The following is a 22,370-nucleotide window of genomic DNA, read 5'->3' as shown; positions in this document are numbered from 1 at the left end:
AGTGTTTCATTCTTCACAGTAATTAATGTCTGAATGAATCTTTTGCGTGGTTTAAAGGAATGTGGAGATGCACTCAGTCAGTACGCGTAGCTTTGTGTTTCACACTCAGACATGCCCAGAGACATCTGATATCTGCATCAGTGAGGAGACTACATGGGATTAAGAAAAAACAGCAGGTTTGAGTTTGTTTCATTCAAGTTCCCATCTCCAGCTGTCATTCTGTACCTTTCTGAGGCCTTCAGTTGCTGCAGGATTTACTATGAAGATGCTTTTTTTTTTTTTTTTTTTTTTTTTTTTTAAGTCAGTTGTGATATTCACATTGTTCCTTTGAGAGCTGGGAATCTCTTTGCATTTGTTGCAATTCAGATCTGTTAGGTTGCAATCTTCCACGTTAGGATTTCTTACTTGCTGCCAGTTTGATTTTTCACGTTTGTTGCCATTGCGTTTATTCTGGGCAGTCTGTTCTTCAGTGATTCAGTGGCTGTGTGCACGAAAGGGAAGGGAAGGGAGCTCTGAATTCTTGACACTGTCCATATTCCAGTCTGAGGCTGTGTTTGCAAAGGTCATGTGAATTAATATGCTCTGTGATTTTAACACCTGCATCTATTATCTGCCACAGTACAATGGGATATGGCAGGAACCCAGCAGGCTTGACAGTATGACTGTATTTATACTTGATGACTGTTGCTCTTCAAGTACTGTGAGGGGGCGGTTTGTAGAAGTATTGCTTTTTTCTTTGTCTTTGCCATTTCAGAAAAGTTGCACTGCCTAGTCTGAGTACCCAGAAGGGAAGAAGGGGCTTAGGGCTGTGGTCCTCTGCCTCTTCCCAGTAAGCACTGTGGAGTGTGATGCACGTCCCTGGGCACCTGATGCTTTTATAGCTGGGCTGCTGCATAGCCTTTTGTCCCCTTCTCTCTTTCAGAGCGTGGCAGGCTTCCAGTCCTGAGCTCAAATGGTCAAGTTTTCATTGTATCAAAATTGTCCTTTAGGATGGTCTGTGGGCTCTGCAGTACATGCCACAAGACCTATCACAACTGGCAGCAATGAGCAATTTGTTACTGGAAGCTTCAACAAAGGCTGCCGGTTGTAAAGTGTGGAATTTCCCTCTTGCACACTTGGAGAGGTTAGGGCTGAAGTTCCCTGGTGGGGACTGGTAAGCAGTAATGAAAACTTATCCTGCTTTGATAAATATTCTGGCAACAAACAGACAGTTTTATATCTGGGTGTGCTAATCTTGTACCATAGTTTGTTAAAATATTTTGTTTCAAGTCAATAAAGTTTGACAAAATACAGTTAATTGTCCCTCCTGATAAATAAGGAAACAAAATCTTGAAGCTTGCTTGTAATGTGGCTCTTAATAGACTTTGGGAGTTAATAGTCTCAGTAGTTGAACTCTTGCTCATATGTATATGTTTTTCTCCACAGGTGTTTCCTTTCTGACTTTCAGTAGCAGAGAGAAACTAAAGACCTTGAAGACGCCTGCAGCCCCTTGCTCATCAGTAACAATGCTGCAGCGATGAGGTTATAGTGAGCCCTTCCTGTGTGGCCTCCATGGGTCCCACTCAACTCACCACACAGGATCATGGGAAGCGAGTGGCAAGTGTGTTTGAGATGGAGGAGGAAGGGCTTTCACTCTTCCCTGGCTCAGACAACCCCCCTGAGCATGCAGGTATTGAAAAATGTGTACTAAATCCACGCAAGCTAAAAGGATTATGTTTTCTTTCAGCTGCAAACAGAATCAATATTTAGCAGAACTGTAGAGTGAGTTCTGCTACACTTGAGGCACCCAGGCCTAAAAGAAGACAGGCACCAGAATCACACTTCAAGAGCAGTCTGCCACAAAGAACTGAAGTTAAAAGAGTATCAGGAAAGAGAATTGAGATTTTATGGGCATAATTGCAGTTGATGCACAGAATCCTGTACATTCAAACTGTAAGAAGACACAATATATCACCACTGGACAGGTAACAGGAAGAAAAACGAAGCCCAAGTAATGCATCTGGCATAGTATCAGCAACTTAATGAAGATATTAAAAAATAAATTTAGCCAGTTGTTAAACAGACAATTGCCCGTCCTTGATTTAGGAAGAATAGATAATTTGAACATTGAACTAGGACCCATCAATGCAGTAGAAATGGAGAAAGTGGTTCAAAGGTGAAGAGATATCAGTTCAGAAAAACTCCCAATAAAAGACCTTAAGGCAGATTTGAGGAAAATAAAAGAAGAAAAAATGGTAAATGTATTATAAAAGGCACAAGGGAAAAAAATGGCAAAATGTGAAAAAATGATTAAATATTGGGTCTACTAAAGAAGAAAGACTCTAATGAGATCCAAAGGTATAGAAATGGCATTCAGGCTTGATGCATCTCAAATTATTTCTATGTCTTATCTTTATCTAACTACAGAAAATTACAATAAGAAGCTATATAACTTGAATTGTTATTGTTCAGAGATGGAGAACAATTTGCATAGATCAAAGAATAAGCTTCTCTGTCTCCATTAAAACAATGATGGGAATGGTAATCAGACTTCTTTGTAACTTTTTAAGACAGCTAAAAAATTTGTTTTGCGCGGGACAGATCCATCCTGTGGAAGTCTTTAAGCTACCCTGCTGTCCTTCAGAAATATGTGAACATCATTCAGGGCTTCTGCAAAGTTAGGATGCCAGTTAATATGTATGTAATGGCAAAAAAAGTCATTCAAATAACTGTAGGCATTGCATAATTTTTTCTTGGTAATAGATTGTGTGAAGAGAAATACAGTAGAACAAGAGAGGGGAATATCAGAGACTTAACCTTTCTGATGGCATTTTCCTGCTGTCCAATCTGCAATGAGATGTGCAGGCCAAAGTGAATGACCTCCAGACGTCTGTAAAGTCAATGGGATTGAAAATCAACACCAAGATACTTAAGACTCTGAAAACCAATATGCAGTGAAGAACAGTACTAGTAATTTCTAAGACTGACCTAAACCTTTCTCACTGTTTACCATTTCAGGTATGTTAGCAGAATAGGAAACAAAGCTGAGAGAAATGATAGAAGTATTAAAACCAGAAGTATGAAAATCAGACATGCCATTGTAACCCTGTTGCCGCTCAGGAAACACAGCAGCCTTGTCCTCCAAACCAAACCCTGTAAATTAACTCCATCATAAAGACTCTCCAGGCATATCTAAACATAATCTAGAGACTTAATCAAGATCGTGCTGCTTGTATTCTTTATGAACAGCTACCACAGAAAAATTCATAACATCAGACAGACACAAAGAAAAAAAAAAGAACATGCATGATGAGCTGTGCAGAAGGACATGTCAGATGTCAACATGGCTAGAACTAATAGAATGAAAATAGAGATGGCTGACACATTCAGGGGAGGGAATACACAATAACATAAGCAAGCATTTCACTAGAATTCTTAAGGTGAGACATGTCAGAGCAGACCAAAGATGTTTCCAAAACATACAGCAGGTGACAGAATTAAGATCCATCAGAATGACATAGGAAGAAGTGAGATGTGCTCCCTCTAAAATGTAAGACAGTAGTGAAGGTCTTATGTTTCAAATGGCATAAAAAGGTTTAATAAATGAACTGTCAGTGTGAGAGCGCTTTAGTTTTAGGAGTGGGGAGCGCTGTTCTTGAAGAAGACGTGGTTGCTTCAGGGTTCCAAAGATTCATAGAGCTTCTGCCATGTGCTGCTCACCTGCTTTTTGCCCCTAAGCCCACAAAATTGCTTTCCTCTATCTTGACAGTTTCTCCAAGTTTTCCATTTATGGGGATTGCCTATTCAGTCTGCTTTCTGTAGTATCACAATTTTCAGCACTGTTTTTCTGTGATGCTTGGCTGCTGAACCATATTTCTTTATCCTTGTGTATGAGAGTATGGCAGAGAATAGAAGTAAGAGCACTGGAGATGAATTTTAAATAAACTGATTTTCTGGGCAGCCTGGGCTTTCAGCTCAACTTTCTTGCAGCCCTTTCTCATGTTGCTGACTGTCACTCCCATTGATGGAAGTACAGAAGAACATCTGACTTGAACGTTTCAGCTTTCAGCCTATTTGGGGGCTGAAAAAATCTGAAACTGTATCTGCTTATATGTTTGAAATGAAACTGTTTCAACTATGGCAATAGTTGTTTGTCACAGCAGATAATATGCTTGCCCAGAAGGGGAGTCTGTGAAATGGGAGGATGGATCTGTTTATCCGTGTGTTTGGGAGGTAGTGGGTTGAGGGAGGATATCAGTCATTCTAAGAAATGTGGCAATCAGCTGCAAACACCATACTTTCCTCGTGTGTGTTTTTTTTCTTTTGTTATTGTTCCTCTCTGTAGAAAATCCCCCCCTGAAGCGGAAGAAGGGTCCAGCCCCTAAGATGCTGGGAAATGAAGTGTGCAGTGTGTGTGGAGACAAGGCCTCAGGCTTCCACTACAACGTGCTGAGCTGTGAAGGCTGCAAGGGCTTCTTCCGCCGCAGTGTCATCAAGGGTGCACAGTATGTCTGCAAGAACGGTGGCAAGTGCGAAATGGACATGTACATGCGCCGCAAGTGTCAGGAGTGCCGGCTGCGCAAGTGCCAGGAGGCAGGCATGCGGGAGCAGTGTGAGTGTGGGAAATGGTGCTGGCAGGAGCACCATGGTGCTGGGACAGGAGGCACGTGGGAGTGGGCTGGGGGCCACGGGGTGTAAGGAAGGGGGCAGTGTGCGCACTTGTGAGGGTCACGTGTGAGCTGTGCAGGCTGCATGCTGGAATGTAAGTGGCAAGTCGCTGAGGGCTCAGTAGGGATTAAGTGGAGAGGTGGGGCTGTAAGTGGAATGACACTGATCTGCCAAGAGCTACAGCCCCACTGTATTCCTAGGAATAATCCCAGTTATTTTTCTTGCATGAACCATGAAGCTGCCGTTTCTGGATGTACCACAGTGCTTCTGCTCACGTATCAGGGACAGCCCTCCCCTGGCAAGGCATCCGGGTTTCAGCCCTTTGCTGGCCAAAGCTGACCAAGTAGATCCTCAGCTAATGTAAATCCTATGTGAAGTCTCCTTCCTGGCATTCAACACCCAGAGCAATGATGAACACAGTGTATTTTAAAAACATCTTTATTAATATACTTCTGTAAAACAAATGATGCCCCACTGAGCTGCATCAAGGAAACATGCCATTCAGTTTTTTTGTGAAACATGGCACACTTAACATATGTAATCAGTATCACACTGGTTTGGAGCAGCGTTGCAGATGCTGCCTTTGCTCCATTTTCCCCTGCTCCAGAGAGCTATAAAACACATTTATTTGAAAAGCTGCATAGCAAGGCTACCTATCCACTTTGCTACTTTTCTGTTGCAAGTAGTTTCCAGAGAGCTTCAGTGTGTTTCAATGTTTACTCATCATCTCATGGTGAAGAGAGAGGGTACAATTCAACGTAGGAAAATTAGGCCAGAGGGAATCTGTGTCATTATCAATGGATTGGCAATTCTTGCAGACACTGTAATCCCCACTGTAAATTTGCCTTGTTAATCTTGACAGAAATTGAGGACTTTTTTCCCTCCCCAGCTGTTCCACTTGGAAAGACATTCCAGAGCTTCCTTTTACTAATTGTTAGAAACATTCTTCTAATTCCCGGACTGAAGTTACTCATGGCCAGTTTATATATGTTCTTGAGCCAGTGTGCACCATGAGGTTAAAAAATTCCTCCATGGAAAACTGAGTGAACTCAGATTGCTTTGCATTTACCATGTTGTAGGAGCTTGTACATAGGCAGTTCCCGAGGTGCACTGATACCTGGTGACTTGTTACTGAGCTGTAAATTCTTTTGTGTGTCTGAGCCGTAAGATGAGGGACTGTAATTGCATGGATCACTTCCTTCCCTACTTAAGACTAGTACTGTGACTGGCATTCCCCGGTCTTACAGATTTCCCTCTAACTTGGTAATTGTATTGAATGCCTTTGCTGTTTGAATTGTGACTCTGTGTGTTTGTGTGTGCGTGTGCATGCACACACGCGCCGTCCCTGTTGGAAGTCTGGGATGAAGATTACTCTCAGCCTGAACGTGTTATGTTCTTTGGCTTTCCCTCCAATCCTGTGTATTTAAATTTCCATTTCAGAACTCATTTTCACTGTGGCTCTCCAGTTCTTGCCTTCATATCTAATGTGATTCTTTTAAGAAGTGCAAGAATATATTTGTTCAATTTTGGGGCCTGCTTTTCTGTGTAGCAGCCATGTTTCCTTGTTACCTTTGTATAAAAAATGTCCAAAGAATCTTTTAGTGTCTTTTTAATCTTGTTTGCAAGGTCAAGCTTTCTTTCGTTATCTGTTTTTTCTTGAAGATATAGTTTTCTTTGCCAGTCAGTTCCTTTTCTGCTTTTTGTTCATTCATCACTAACTGGTAGGATGATTTTCTTGAAGATAATTCTATAATCCAGGTAGGTCTGATACTCCCCCCCCCCCTTTTTTTTGATACAAATTTCAGATAGTTCTTGCAGCTTTGACTTAATAACAAACCTCTTCTAAATTCAAATCATTGAATTCTTCAGTCCAGTTAACTTAGTTACAGGCCTTCAACAGGTTTTTGTATTTAAATTAACTCATGAGCAGTTGGTCCAGTAAGATTTTTCACAACGCGTACTTCTGAGTTGTTTTACACCTTACAAAGTTACATCTAAGTGGCCATGACCCTTTAACTTCATGACTGAAGATGACTTCCAGCCCTACTCCAGAAGGACTTGCGTTCCTCCTCAGTAAGATTTATACAAATCTATTCTTTTATTATCCATCTTGCTTTATGTTACTTCTTTACACTCTGCTGCAGCACAGCTGTCTGGAGGATTGTCCTTTCAAGCTCCAACTCCATCCAGTACTGACTCTGACCTCTTAAGAGGAACGTGAAATGATACAAGCTGTTAATAGAGCAATATCAAAAAAAGACAATGCAATAGGACAGTATAAAATGTAATGCACACACTGTGACATGCAAAGAGGGTACCATTTGGAATCTGTTATGACATTACCTTTTGGGGACTTGCTTAATGGGAGAAGCTGCTATTGCCTTTCTGACATTTGCAAGGCAGCATGAAGGGAGCTTCTGTCCTTTGTGATCATTTTGCAGGACAGTACCATTTCAAAAAAGGCAATGAAAAACCTTAAAGAGGGAAAAAGAGCAAACAATAAGTATAGCTGCCTGCTGTCCATATCATGTACACTCTGATATGCCAGATACAGGCAGCTGTAAACCCTGCCTCTCTATCCACAACATGCTACCCCGTGTTTAGTTTGGTTTCCACTGCACTCTGATATCATGCTTCTCTCTGACTATTCCTCCTTTTAGATGTTTTGTCTGAAGAGCAGATCCGGCTGAAGAAACTGAAGAAGCAGGAAGATGATCAGGCTCGGACAGTTGTGGTGCGTCCAAACCCTCCGCATCCGCCAAGCCCTTCCCACAAGCTGACGCCTGAACAGTTGAGCATGATAGAGAAGCTTGTGGCCGCTCAGCAGCAGTGCAACCAGCGCTCATTCACAGACAGGCTCAAAGTGACGGTAAAACCTCTACCAGTGGACCCAAAATAAGAAAAGTGAAGTTTGGGGACTCGAGGTTGTGAGCAAAGCATGTGGGAGAAGGGAGATGCTTGAAGAATTGGATCTGTAGGCTGAAGTTCTGTAAAGAATAGCAAAGGATGAGTTTCCAGTGTGTCTCAGTCATTTTCTTTCTCTGTTCACTTCATCTTTTGCATCCCCATCTTTCTTCCTTCTCTCCATCTTTCACATATATACACTGTCTCCACTCTGTGTCTCTTCCCATCCCCACAGCCATGGCCCCAGGTTCCTGACCCTAATAACCGTGAAGCAAGGCAGCAGCGTTTTGCTCACTTTACAGAACTTGCAATTATCTCTGTGCAAGAGATTGTGGACTTTGCCAAGCAACTGCCCGGCTTTCTGGAGCTCACCAGGGAAGATCAGATTGCTTTATTGAAGACATCTACCATAGAGGTGAGAGTTTGGCTCCCCCACAGTACATAGTGTAGCAGAGAGGAAAACATTTGGAGAACCCACCTCGAGAACTAGCTCCATCCACTTTTCTGGGTGACACACTGAAAGAACCTCAGCTATGGGACCATTACTCCAGTGCCAGATGATTCTGGTAAAGGACTGCTGAGGAGAATGGGGAAGGAGCCCTGGTAGTGGTGAGCAGGTATTCCCCTTCCCAGGAGCAGACACTGCAAAGGATGCAGCAGAATTTGCCTTGGAATTCTGAAGCATTCTGAGCGAAAGAAACATGTTTGGGTTTTGTTGTTTGGTTTGGTTTGGCTTGGCTTGTTTTTTTCCAGTGAATGCTCTAGCCCTCAGCAAATTATCAATGTTGTAATGTTTTTTACTGTATTCAAGTCAAGTATATCCCTGGCCTCCGGTTTCAGGTGATGTTGTTGGAGACGTCTCGACGCTACAATCCAGAGATTGAGAGCATCACGTTTCTCAAGGACCTGAGCTATAATCGGGATGACTTCGCCAAAGCAGGTGGTGCTTTAGACAGGTGTTTCTTCCTTCCCTGTATCTCATGTTCTTTCATCCTTTTCTTTGTGGGCCGCTGAGATAGCATATGGGGATTTAGAGTGGAAATTAGGTGAGAGGTTTAGAACAAGACCAGACCAATGTTCCCTGCAGACCTTGTTTGCTTTTAACATGTGATACTGGCTCAGTTCACGTCTTTCAAGGTGTGAACTTGCTTAGGAAAATTTGGATTCTTACAGCATGGGAATCTTGCTGTATAGAAGACTGGAGTCTTACAGTATGCGCTTGAGTGCACCCCAGGTTGCTGGTAGAGCCAAGGTTGAAGTCATGCACTGGGTCACTCTCTGGGGTGCCCTGCTTGTGGTGCAGGTGCTCCAGCCGTTAGCTGTCTATGCATGCATGGTGTGCACCCAGGGATAGCAGCAGGGGGGAGCTTCCTTGCTGGTAAAGATCTGATGCAGGTATGTGGTCTTAGAGACGTATCGGATCACAGCAAATCAAACCCCAGTCTTCTCCCCTTTGCACTGTAGCACTTGGTAATGTAGATGCATTCTCTGAGTGATGACTTTATCATGATTGCGTTTCAGTTGATATGAAGTCTGTACTGTGCACTGAAGATCCCTGCGGAATGCTGTGGACCTGTCATTAGCTCAGTATATGATGATCAATGATGATAGGATTTCTGAAGCCTTTTTTTCCAGGAGCAATGAGTATCCATAATTTCAGAAGTAACAGGAAGTATGTGTCTTCAGCATTTCTGAAAACAAGACTTTGGCCGTCTTTCATGTGATTTTTTGATTCCTTGGGTAGCTATTTAACTGTTTATGCTTGGGATGGCCTTTACTTAAGATTTCCCATCCAAGTATACCCAGGAATTCCTGACACTGGCCCTTGTAAGCATCTTAATCTGGCCCAGCAATATGACTCTCTGCTTGTTTGTCAGGGCTTGCTGAGCTTTAGTGTTCATATGGTTGACTGAGAGTCCATATGAAATAGGAGAAGAGTGGCAGCTTATGTGAGTTGTTTCTTCCAGTCTCACTGTACGTAATGACTAGGCTGGAAGAATTAGGTTTCAGCCCCATGGGTCTTATTGTCAAGGTTTCTGTTTAGGACAGTCTTTAGGCTTGCCCACTGGGAATTGATTTGGAGGGCTGCTACTTTTAAGCTACTGGCTATTCCTCCTTTTCTTTTCCACTTCTCTTTGTTTTTTTCCCCAGCAGCTGATGCTTCCCTCACCTGACTCAAAGGCTCATTGCAAACCCTGGGAATAAGTAAGAGCTGTAGAAGGAGTCTGAGGGGAGAAACAGTTGAAGTACTAGGATAAGTGGAAGGGAGTGGTAGGAATCGTGTTGCTTAGGGATCATGTAGCTATGAGAGGGAGGAAGGGAGGGAGGGAGGAACCAAACCCAGTGCATTCTAATAGCAGAAGGCTGGGGTGGTTCATAAGCTTCATGGGCTCAACCATGGTCATTCATTTTACCTGCCACAGACAAGCTGAGGATGCTCGAGCCCTCCAGGCCACTGATGGCCTTCTGTGAACATACTGCCCTAGCCTGCCACTCACTGCACTTTCAAACTGTAATGGTCAGATTCTCATGATGTGGGATCAAAACTGTAGGGGACTGAACTTGGGTTTTTTTTTTTTTTTTTTCTCCAAGTTTTAATAAGTACTTTTTCTCCTCGACACTTCCTGGCAGTCTTCCTCAGGTTTTTAGGGAGGCAAAAAGCAGGCAACCAGAGAGATTCCCTCTGTCTTGTTCTTTCTTCTCTGATGCAGTTGTACTGCAGGAAATGAGAAATGCAAGGCCCTGTTTTTGGGGAAGGGTTTAAAATTTTCAGCATATTTGTACAGCTCGTAGCACAAAGAAACCTGATGTGGCATTAGCCTCTGTATGCTATGACAGAATAAATGTCAATGCACTTTTGCCAGACTGCGTTTATCAAAAAGGTGATTGAAGGTCTAAGTCACACTGCCTCAGCTCCCCCGACTTTTGGAGCTAAAAGAATGGGATATTTCAGACCTCCTGGAACTATATTTTTCAGCGCAGACAGGCTTCAGCTGAATCTGGAGCATGGGATTAAAACTTTCTTTGAAAGCATGAGGGCTGACAGATTTTAAGGAGATGATGGTGTGAGAGTGGAAAGTATAGGTTTCCTACTAGTGGGCTTCTGACTTTTTGACAGACATCACAGAATTGATGTCGTTTCCTTTTAGCTATTGCCTGTTAATGTGCTGTGGGACATTTAAGGCTCTCAGAAGACCTAGAACTAGTATCATTTTATGTTTAGGACCTGACTCCTCACCCACTGTTACCGTTGCTCTCCGGTGGTGGTATATCATGAAGGGAGGTTTCAGCTGTACTTGGCACATAATGTAGGGGTGTTTCCTCTGCACTCCCTGATCTATTGCAGTGGGTTTCTGATAGCTTATTCTGTGAGTGAGAGAGGCAGGAGACAAATGCCATTGCTGACCCTCACCCTCTTCTCCTCTGTTTGTTGCAGGTCTGCAATTTGAGTTCATTAACCCCATCTTTGAGTTCTCAAAGGGAATGAATGAGCTACAGCTCAACGATGCTGAATATGCACTTTTAATCGCCATCAACATTTTCTCTGCAGGTAAAAAGCCAGGGGGGACTGAAGAGTTGCAGCACTGAGTTGTGGGGTAAAGAAAACAGAGTTAAGAAAGGTCACAGGCTGAAGAGGAGTAACGGTATAGGATCTGGGGATAAGGAGCATATTACTACTTTTGCTCATTATACTCTGAATCTTCTAGTGCCACCTCCACAGGAAGGCAGACTTCCTGCTCATGAAAAAGTGTATACCAAATCTGCCAATATTAATCTTCCTCATTTAGAAATTGCTATTTTACTGTCCCTTTACTGTGCTTTCCATTTTCTGGTGTGATGCAGGTCATGCGACATGAGTGACATCTAGTGGTCAACTAAAAATATTTTGGATGTGAGACCAGTATAGCTCTGGGCCAGGAAAGGGCTTTGCAAAGAAGCTGCCTCTCCTCTTTGCTTCTGTTTTCTGTGTCTTGTAGTCTGAAAGATCAAAAATTTTTTTCGTTGTTACTGTTTTCCCACTGGCTTAGCTGCTGGAGAAACTGTCCTATCCCTTTCTGAATAATTGCAGCTTCTCATCTTCTCTGGGACAGGAACACGAGACCAAATATGTTTCGACAGTGCTGTCTGGTCTCTGTAACCTCCTACCTCTGTATGATTCAGATCAGACTCACCATATTCAGTGAACATGACTTAGAAATAACAGTTACAGAAAACTGACATGACAAAACTGCTGCAGTCCTGGATGACTCTCCTGGCTGTACTGGGTGAATGCTAGATGAGGTTTTGGGGAAGGAGCATACTGAGGGAGTGGGGTTAGCCTCAAGCGAGGCTGCCTGTGGGAGCCTGCTCACTTCTAACCTGCTTTTTGGTAGACCGACCAAATGTGCAGGACCAGTCCCTGGTGGAGAGGCTGCAGCACACCTATGTGGAAGCCCTTCATTCTTACATTTGCATCAACAGACCAAATGTAAGTGCCTGACTTGAACATCCTGGGGAGTGATGCAAACTGATTTTTGTGCTTATGCAGCCACAGTTCCTGCAGTACTGCTTGTAGCAGTTCTCTTGCCATCTGTACCCTCATGCTGTATTCTTTTGTGACTGCATGGTAGCAGCTGTAAATGGATGATCTGTGAGATGTCACTGTCCTGTGTCATGTTCCATAGTTTAGCCGGCTTGGAAAGTCTGGAATCTGGAGTTTTGGGGCATGGTATAGTGTTCCTGTTCCTTCCTTCACACTTCCATCTCCTGAAGGATGCTGGTTTTAGACAAAGTTATGACTGTGTTTACAATGCATCATCCAGCATTTATGTGTGTTTTTTGTTTGTTTTAGCAAAGTTTTGGTGTGGATTTACTAAGAGCTGTCTTTCTGTGTGACCCTGCAGGACCACCTGATGTTTCCACGGATGTTAATGAAGCTGGTCAGTCTTCGGACACTAAGTAGCGTCCACTCTGAACAGGTGTTTGCCCTTCGGCTGCAGGACAAGAAACTCCCTCCCCTGCTCTCAGAAATCTGGGATGTGCATGAGTGACCGCACGCTCCCAGGGCACTGATGTGTCGGCATAACACCATCTCCCAGCCTTTGCTAACGAGAAGCCAGCCTCCCCTCTCCAAGGCACTGAACTCTGGTCTAGGCAGTGCAGGGAGTGATGGGCCTGGGGTTTCAGTGATGTCATGAGACTATGTAGGAGGCAGCTGGGGTAGATCAGATGGGGGGTTGGTTTCGATGTAGTGCCCACACCCCAAATGGATAACATGAAACATCTGAAAACGGTAGAAATGAAGACCCTCCCCGTATACACATACACCTCTCTCTTCAGAGTCTCTTTCTCTTTTCTAAGCATGTCCTGGGGATTTGCCCACTGATCCTTTCCTCTCTTGTTGATTATGAAAGTGAATTTGCAGGAACTTGCCAAAACCTCTCTATTGAGAGTAACCCAGCTCAAAAGGCTTCTGCAGGGTCCCCAGTGTACCTGAATCTGAGGAGCTCAGGGAAGTCAATGTGGATGTTCTAGGGGTTTCACTGGGTTTCCTATAAGTAAAATCTCTTATGTGCTGCCCTCTGCAAAGATTCCCAGAGAAGTAGCTGCTGTTATTTCTTTATTGTGAGACTTCATCTCTAGAGTTGCCCTTCCATTCTGGCCCTCCTTTGGAAAGAGGCTTCCTGGAATGTGTAGCCTCCTTTATCTAACATGGAGGCCCTCTGGGTAGAGAACATTTGTACATCAGAAAGATATCAGGCATAAAGTAGTGGATTTTTATATAATGCATCACCACTTTATCTTATGCTGATTCTCAGCCAGTTCACTTTACCTTTGATTTGCTAACAGCTGGAAAACTGCACTTCAAAAAATCAGGATATAGATTTTATATTTGGGGTGGAAGAGAAGAAGTTTGGAAGGACTGGTACCTAGGCAAGGTAGGTGTGGTGGAAGGATCTCAAAAACTTCCGAGAATTTGGAGCATGTGGCATGTGTTCCAAGGAGAGTGTGAAGATGTATCAGCCAAGGAGAGAGGACGTGCTGCATTTAGTGAAGTATGGGCATTGCCTAAGCTATGGGCTACACAATTCTCAGATCATGGGCTGCAGGAATGTTGAGTGTAACCAGATCTGCTTGCATCTTCTTCCTTATGCCAAAGTCTTTCCAAGGTACTTAGCAATTGGGATATGGAGGTCCTTGCTGTATGAGGAGTGCCGACTGCTCTAGAAGGACACTTGGGTCCTGTATCCTTTCTTCTCCACTTCGGGTACAGTGAGAATCCGCACTGGTTTTATGCCCTAAGTTCTTAAGTATTCACATCCATAAGTATTGTAGGATTTACAGCAATATTTTGTCTGACAGAAGAGAAATATACTGTTGCAAAAATATGTTCCTTATTTTCCAAGAAACAACATCTTGTGGCTGATCTCAGAGATGTAACCTTAAGTATCCTGGTAGCTTGGTCTCATGAGTCTTCTCTCTCATAGGGGTCTGTGTTTGCTTGCCTGGTGAGCATCCCAAGAGCCTAGGTTCACATGGCTCTTTTTTTTTTTTTTTTTTTTTTGGCTGTGTATCTGAACGCTATGCCCGTGGTGAGGGTATTGTGTCCATTTTGCACTTGAGGTTGGTCCCCTGCCACTGGCCTTCACTCTGCACCTTTGTAAAGCACTTGTAACAATCTGTAAAATAATCTGTTGTTTTTTATAACTCATTGCAATTGCAAAATTTCTTGTTTAAATCTGTATTTTTAACTAATCTGTTTGAGAAATGTTAATGTTTATATAAAAGAATAAAGCCTAATACAGAATTCTGACATTCTCTGATGTGCCATCATTAGACCGGGGGAAGGTGGAATAAGCTCTTGATTTAACAAACTCCAAGCTAATAAGACAGTCAGGATATCGGTAGGGAAGAGGCAGGAAGTAGAAAAAGAGAAATAACAGTGCAACTCCAGGCAGTTTCGTTCAACCTCTAGTGTGAGATTTTTACCTTGCTGTGCACCTTGCTGTGTGCCATAGTTGGCAAACAGGTGAAGTGGATTAAGTGTACGTTATGAAGACCACGCATTATGCATGCATATTCCATCTTGATTTGTACAGCTACTTTCAGAATTTAACCCTTTTGTTCCATGTGGTCCACTCCATTTTCTGCATAGCCTCAACAAAACATAGGCTCAACAAAATTGAAATACCGGCTCATTGTGCTTCTGGTTATTGAGCAAATTATGCCAGGATCCTAGCTGATGTTTAGTGCAAATACAGCAGAAACAATTAGCGTAGGAGAAGCAACAGGAATAGCTGTTCATATGAACTATCTCAAAGAGAATGGTAGAAAAAGGGAAAGCAAAGAGCTGTCCAGCGTTAGCCGGTTCGAAGCATTTGAAGATCCCCTGCCAAAGGGGGGAGGGGAGGAGATCTTCAAATTGCAATTGTCTTTTCAGCAAGTCTCCACACCACAAGATACTCTGCTAAAACCTCTGCATTACTGAGTATAAAATTTAGAGCTCCACAGATGTATCTGTAAATACTAAACCAGATGAGAGGGAATAGGAGTAGCTCTATAAGGGACTGCAGTAGAGTATGAGCGGGGAGTAGTGAGCAGAGCTTGAGAGCTCAAGCCTGCCCTCGGTGGATTAGAGGGCAGCTGGGCTGTAGTCCAAGGATGTGCTAGCAAATAAGGCTGTCAGTCAGAAGAGGCAGTAGCAATGAAGCTGCTGTCCAGTAAGCAGCTGTGTGCCATCTCATTAACTTGAAGAGAAAAACTGCATGTAGATATGAGGGGTTTCCAGGTTACAACCAATGATGTTGCTGTAGAGGGCAGTGGTGAAAACGGTGACTTCCCTTGCCTCTTCTGGCTTCTCCATCCCTTTCCACTGTCATGTAACCAAAAACGTGTTCTTTGTGTAGGTATTCACATTCTTTAAAGTGCAAATCAGCATAGAATTAGTTTTGGGTTTTACAGCAGCTTCCCAGGTTAGCCCACGAAGCTCAAGTAAGTGGTGAAAAATAACTTTCCTTGAGATCAATGGCCCTTGATGTCTTCATGTGCATATTTGCAAAATGCTACCTAGGCTCTGATGAGACTCAGTCCTGACACTATAAGTCTGTACCCTGTTTCAAGTTAATTTTGCTAATTTGGTCACTGCAAAAATCCAGGGGTGTTTGAACTACAGTCTACTCTGTGTGTTCCCTGTTGACTCTACCCTTATGCAATGACTGTGCTTGCCCACAGCGTCAAATAGGTGGGGGGAGGAGGAAAAGATGGATGTATTTCTGAAATCTCAGTCCCATTATGAGGGGACAATACAGATTTTGAATGTCAGATACAATGTTTTACCATTCTGCACTTTATTGCATGCTTTTTTTAACCTCTGGGATACTTGTGGTAGTTTCGATTGCATTTTTGGTTTATTTTAGTAGTTTTGGTTTTGTTAATAAATAGATTTGATTGTGCAGTGTACTGGTTTACGAGAGCTTGTAAAAATTCAAGAAGCTGCATCTCAAGCTTTTAATTATTAAATTCTCTTATGACCTTAAGCAGCCAGTAGCAAATCAGCGAATAAGTAGCTCAATGTATATATAGATCCTGAAAGTCCACAGCACTGTATCTCCCTATTGCAACATACTGCTTCGTTGCCCATGTCACTCCCTTTACCTTGCTCGCCTGAAGCCAGCCTTCGCGGGGACGGCTCTGCCTCCCGGCCGCCCGCGCTAACTGAAAGCGGTAATTTGACACCTCGTCTGGCGAAAAACGCTCAAGGTTATCTTCGCCGACGCCGGGCCCGGTGCAGCCTGCCCTAGGCAGCCGTGTCCGAGGGGTTTTACTCCCCCTGTCGCAGCCTCGCAGCTGCCCCGAGGTGCGCGAGCGCCGGCCGTTACCTCAGGCGGCGGCACCGCCCCCTGCGCGCGCGGTCACACCGGCGGGAAGCCCCGCCCCCGCCGCGCCGCGGGGCGCGAGCCGCCGCAGCCCGCCTGCGCGCGCCCCCTCCCCCGGCCCCGCCTGCGCGCGCCCTCCCCCCTCGTGCCCTCCCCCGGGGGGGGCGGTGGCGCGAGAGAGCTGCAGCGCCCCCCTGCGGGAGGCTCATGAGGCGTCTCTCGGGCTCCCCCCCTCCGCCGTCGGTGCGAGTGGTTCGCTCCACCCCCCACCCGCAGATGGCGGTGGTGCGCTCCGCTCCTGGCTGTCGATGCGGAACTGGCCGGGCGGCGCAGAGCAGCCAGGGGGCGTCGGGAGGCAGCCGGAGGGGCAGGTGGGCGCGGGCAGCCCGGCCGCGGCGGCGGCGGATGAGGGTCTGGGTGTCCGTGCGTGCCGGCACGTACGTACGTGCGGGCCTGGGCCTGGGCCTGGGCCTGGGCCGCGGTGCGCGTCCCTGTATGCACGTGTCAAAGGCGGGGTGCCGCCGCCGCGCGTGGGCTTGGGCGGGGGGCGCGGAGGTGCCCGGGGCGGGCTGTGTGCGCCCACGGGATTTCTCCCCCTGCCTCCTCGCGCAGCCGGTTGCAGGACCATCTCCATCCCCCCGGCTGCGGCTTGGCTGCCCTCCGCCCTCCTCCGGCTGTGCCGCAGCTGCCGGCCCGGTGCTGTGGTGATGCTCGGGCGAAGGCGAGTCCTTCGGCAAGGTCACTGCAGGAGGAGGGCAGGGGTGGTGCGCCCGAGGGTGCTTCAGGTCAGCCTCGGGGGCCTGCCTGGGCTGCCGCCGCGGGGCTCTGCCGGGGGCTGCCCGCTGCCTGCGCGAGCTGCCGGTGGCCCCGGTACGCTGCCCGGGCGGGGAGCGGGCGCGGCTCCCGCGGGGGGGGGTGTCGCCTGCGGGTTCAAGCGGAGCAAGAGACCGCAGCGTGTCAGTGCTGGCTGGCCCTGGAAATGGCGGTGGTGGTTTCGCCAGCCGGGAAAGGGGGGGGGGGGCTTGCTCCGCAGCCGGGGCCCCGCGGCGCGGCCGTTGGCGGCGTGAGGCGTCGCGAGCCGCCCAGCGGCGTTACCCGCCGCCGGCCGGGCAGGGCCGGGCCCGGGCCTCCGGGCGGCTGCGGCTTTTCCTCCTTTCCTGTCAGGAGGACGCGGGCAGGACGGTTAGGCCAGGTAGCGAGGGAGACGGAGAAAGGGCTGGCCTCCTTTGAAGTGATTAGGTGCGCACGCCTTATAAAGAAATATCTGCAGTAACGTAACTGGAAAGGTGTTCTGGCTCTTTGGTTTGTAAAACAGCAGGTCATGTTATTCCCTGAAACGATAGAATAGGGAATCCATTTTATATTAGGTAATTTATTGTAAAATAACCTGTAAATCAAGAGCATTGTCCCTTAGAAAAGAATATCACCATCTTTCTGTGTTGCCCACTTTAATTTTCAGATGTGGGGGGGAAGCTTGGTCCACGACTACTGTTTATGTGGAGTCATGGTAAAGAAGTGCTTTGAGTAATGATAAGCATTGGAGGAAACCGATTTGTTCATTGACTTTCTTCTGTCCCTTTTTTTCCCTGAACTTAGATATGGCATAGGTCTCACCCATGTAACAGACATATACAGAATAACATAGGTTACCTGTAAATTCTCTGCCCGCAGGGATAGCACAGAGCTGTGAATCTAATAATACGTTATACTTTCCCTGTGTGAGCCAGCCATTTTCTCTATGTTCACTGCAACTCCAGGTCAGCATTTCTGTTCATATGCTCCCAAGTGTCCTTGCTGTGCTCTTTGCAGATCGCTTGTCTGCAAAAGCTTGTTACTGGTAGGCAGAAGCTAGGAGAGAGAAAATGTACTGTGGTGTCTTGAGGGTCCTATAAGGGAGGAACTGAAGTTATTCAAGTACAGTTATTTGGCAGTTGTCTCCATTTTTGGCCTTAATAGTGTTTGAACTTTGGGAACTATTTTGGAAAAGAAGTACTTGCTGTTCTCAGCACTATAGTGAAAACCTGCAACCCTAACATATCAGAGAGCATCCAATGAAACTAACATAGCTAAAATGCAGTTTTGCAAGGTTTGATTTTGCTATCATTTAATAGGATGTTATGTTACACTAAATAGATCAATTATTCCAGCTATGAAGTTGTTCTTTTGCTTTACTGTCATATAGTTAGAAAATATATAGCTCTCAAACCTAATTTAATATACCCTGGAATTAATCATATACTTGTTAACCATCTTACCATGTGTTTAATAAAATGTAAAATCATCAGCAAGTCTCCAGAACATTTTTGTCTGGAAAATAAGATAGTCTTGTCTTCACTAAAAGACCTTGTGCATACATATCCAGTGATGCTGCAACTGTACTGAAAGTCCGGTCTTGTGTATTTTCAGCAAATTCACAGGTTACTCTTTCAAGTTGTGAGCTTCAGAGTCCTACTGCATTAGTTTCTACACCATTGCTGCTTTTAAAAGAGTTTTAGTTTTACTGGATGTGCAAAGAGGAAAAGAAAAATAGTATCTCCACTAAAATAATACTTTCAAGTATAGGAGTGCATAATACGGCAGTATATGTGTATGATGTGTTTATTATGGCAAAGTTATGAATGGTGGTAAACCAAAGGCTGTATAGCAGGTGACAAAAATAGGTCTTCTAGCTGAAAGTTTTTGTGGAAACTAACAAAGAGTAAATACTCTACAGGGTAGAACTCTTCTTCAACCTTGATGCCATTCTGCCATTCTTTTGAAGGGAGACAGTGTAGATATGCAATGAAGCCCAACTTCAGTCTGCTTTGAAAGGCTGTTGGAGATGGACAAATAAAGGTCTCAAGAATTTTTAACAATAAACCTTGCCCATATAGCCAAAGTAATTTTTTTATTTAGAATTTCAGGATTGATGGTTCAATAGAGATGGTAGAAGCATCCATGGATCCCAAGTTTTACTGAAATGCTTGTTTAAATCATCCTCCTAATTGAAATAAAGTTGGCTTTGATTTGATCTGACTTGGGGAGAGGGGCACAGATGTTCATAGTTTGTTACTTTTCCCTCTCACCCCAGGCCATATCAAATAATTAATCAAGTTACTGATAGCAGAGATGTGCTACAACCTACCTCTGGAAGGATGTTCTGTCTCGTCTATTTAATATCTTTTGCAAGGAGACAGTTGAAAAAGCAAATATTTATGAAAATTGTAGGTATTAATTTAGCAAGTTACAAATGCTGCTGAATGTCTAACTCTCTTCACTGTTTTAATTTACAGCACTTGAGTTAATATACCTGGGGAGAAGTATCAGAAAATCTGCTTGCTACTGGAATGATCTTTTTGCGGGGCAGGGGGGAAGGGATACTGGTAGAGATTTAGTGCATGAGAGCGGATAACAAATGACAAAGCTCAGTGATTAGGCTACCATTTCACGTTGCAGTTTTTTAAACGAAGTAGGTAGTGCTGTCATACCCTCAAGATGGAAATTGGTACTTTTTTTGTCAAAACAAAGTACAGAGTTGAATGTTTCGTTTACTTTCCATTAGGATAGAACTGGAGATAGCAATGCATATGTTACAACCCAGATTAATTCCTACCTATGTTCTTTGGCTCTGTTGTGATTGCACTTAAGATACACTGCATTAATTTCTGAGTAGCTCCGTAGCAGAAAGCTTTTGACGTTCTTATTCCATGCACTAGCAGAAAATACAGAATGCAGCTACTGATCAGGGACTTGCAGGAGTGAGGAAAGGATTTAGAAACAGGAATGAAAGAACTTGATTCTTAAGATTAGTATCATTTCCCCAGTTTAAACAATCTCCATCTAATTCAAGGTATAAATACTAATGAAGGAAAAGCATTGTCGGTGACCCAAGGAAATAAAAATGAGCTGCATAAGGTACTGATTCATGGAGAATATTTTTAATGGGATAATCTGCTAATCTATGGAATAATTATATTTTTTGTTCCTGAAAGGGTTTACTGCCTTTCCTTCTCCACCTTAAGATCTATGAAAAATTGTTATGATGATCTACTGTTTGTTCTATATAACTGAACCCATATAATTCGGCTAATCCTTGCTCTGTTGTCTGAGCTAGAAAATACTTCTAGAGAGATTAGGTTCTCTGTCACTGGAGGCCTTTAAGCCTGTCCTGGCCACATGAAGATTACTGTTTGTAATTAAGAAATATGCTCCTGATTTGTCTCTTGGGACTAGAATAAATAACTAAAACCCAAACCCAACAAAACTGTAGGGATATGAACAACATACTGCCAGAAGCTCTAAAATTATTTTACACCTGAGAACTCCCAAGTTGGGTAGCTGTGCCTTTTGGTGCCCAGCAATCACCGAATTGTGAGATGTCATGTTTACCTATAATGACTGCTGTCTTTCCCAGTCTGCTAGCATTACTCTTGTAGTGATTTAAAAGTGAGAAGTGCTGCCTGTATATGCCTGAATTACCTATTCTGAGGCAATTCGTTTGCTGTGTTCTCAGTAATTGCAGTTAAAAGAGTCTGTTGTGTTTCCAGGTCAGTATGAGAAATACGGCATCAGTGTAGCTGCAAGGAATAAAGTTTCTTGGTTTTACATTTCTTCTACAGCCTTCAATATTTCACAGCTGGGCAGTCCTAAAAGAAGGGCTGGTCATCATGTTGCCTTTGACATATACCATAATGTTTGTCATGATCCCTCCATTTTGTTTGTTTATAATTTAATTTCTGAACATTTGTTCTAAATGGTATATGTGAGAACTGAGAAATCAGCCTTGTTTTACACATGGGATAATGATTTCTGGATTGACTGTAATTTATCTGGTGATCTTCAGGAACTGTGTGTTCTTTTATGACAAGAGTAGCCTTTTCTCTTAAACTGTTTCTTTTCTTTGTCATGTCTGCGAGTTCAGCATCATGGTGGTATCCTGCTGCCCTTCTCATTTTAACTGAATTTCCTACTTTCAGTATCAGATGTTTGATTCTCTTCTTATATGTGTACTAGTTTTGATGCCAGCTTCCCTACATCTCTACTCGTCAGGGTATATTTTTACTTGCTCTAGAAAGGCTCTTGGGGGATGAGATGGGAAATACTGCCTCCTTTGCCTGTTTGCATCTCATCAGATAACAGGAGGAGAGGAGTGCTTTTTGTGATAAAGGCGATTAAGAATCTAGACCGGTATTTGCTGAAATTACTTCACGTGAGAACATTGAGCCACTGCTGTAGTGTCCGTATCTGTTTCCTCTTTATAGCGGTTACACTCAACTGTGCAGAAATTTTTGTTCTTTCTTCTAGACCATCTCATTTCTCTCTTCTTTCTCTTAAGAGTCTTATCTAGCAGGTGTCATATTTTCCCTTCCTCCTTTGTCATGGCAACTATTTTTGTCTGGAAGGACCTCTCAGAACCCCTTGTTCTACCACTTACTGGCTGTGAGAGTTGCTTGAAGTGATTCCTGTCCCTTCTGCACTTCTGCCAATGTTTACATGTGGGTGAGTCTGTCACACATGAGCTTCCCACATATAGTTCTAGTTAGGAAAGAATGGTCTCTTCTCTCTGTTTTCCTTTCAGTTTTGATCAGCTGGTACTGTGATTTGTCATGAGAATTAATAGTAGGATCAGTTTGAGAGTAGGGAGTTCTGATCTTTCACAATCTTTATGAAAAGAAGGGAAAGGCATGAAGATGAAAGGAATAGTAAGGTAGGTGGCACTTCTGGAGAGGCTGATGAAATATTTCCGAGATGAGGCAGAAAAGACATAAGATTCTAGAATAACAAGATTATTCCAAATACTTTTATTCTCTAGTCTTCATTATTCTAAGCAATGTTTCAGGGTTTCCATGCTGGTTGTAAGTTTGCCCTTTTCTGCCTCATAAACAGCTTGAATTTATCATCAGGATTCTAGACAGCATGTCATTTGTACCAGTGTGGTCCGTCTCCAGGGAAGAGAATCAAATTCCTGTATGTGGTGGTGGTGGT

General features: G+C 44.1%; 1 protein-coding gene across 7 annotated transcripts in view; it reads left to right on the top strand.

The window, feature by feature from the left end:
* NR1H3 (nuclear receptor subfamily 1 group H member 3) overlaps positions 1-14,344 on the top strand; it is a 29,420-nt gene extending 15,076 nt beyond the window's left edge. For 6 of the 7 annotated variants that reach the window (XM_067296371.1, XM_067296368.1, XM_067296370.1 and 3 more), the window contains 8 exons: positions 1,426-1,669; positions 4,325-4,591; positions 7,308-7,516; positions 7,787-7,966; positions 8,392-8,491; positions 10,988-11,101; positions 11,925-12,019; positions 12,435-14,344. In XM_067296371.1, coding sequence (XP_067152472.1) covers positions 1,552-1,669; positions 4,325-4,591; positions 7,308-7,516; positions 7,787-7,966; positions 8,392-8,491; positions 10,988-11,101; positions 11,925-12,019; positions 12,435-12,581 — 1,230 coding nt within the window. In that variant the 5' untranslated portion in view covers positions 1,426-1,551 and the 3' untranslated portion in view covers positions 12,582-14,344. The remainder of the gene's footprint in view (positions 1-1,425; positions 1,670-4,324; positions 4,592-7,307; positions 7,517-7,786; positions 7,967-8,391; positions 8,492-10,987; positions 11,102-11,924; positions 12,020-12,434) is intronic. The other variant, XM_067296372.1, reaches the window with a different exon arrangement.
* The last annotated feature ends 8,026 nt before the right edge of the window (positions 14,345-22,370 follow it).

This window comes from Apteryx mantelli, chromosome 4 (genome assembly GCF_036417845.1).
Source record: "Apteryx mantelli isolate bAptMan1 chromosome 4, bAptMan1.hap1, whole genome shotgun sequence".
NCBI lineage: Eukaryota > Metazoa > Chordata > Aves > Apterygiformes > Apterygidae > Apteryx > Apteryx mantelli.
The sequence above is the reverse complement of the archived record's forward strand: the minus strand, read 5'-3'. Positions and strand labels throughout refer to the sequence as shown.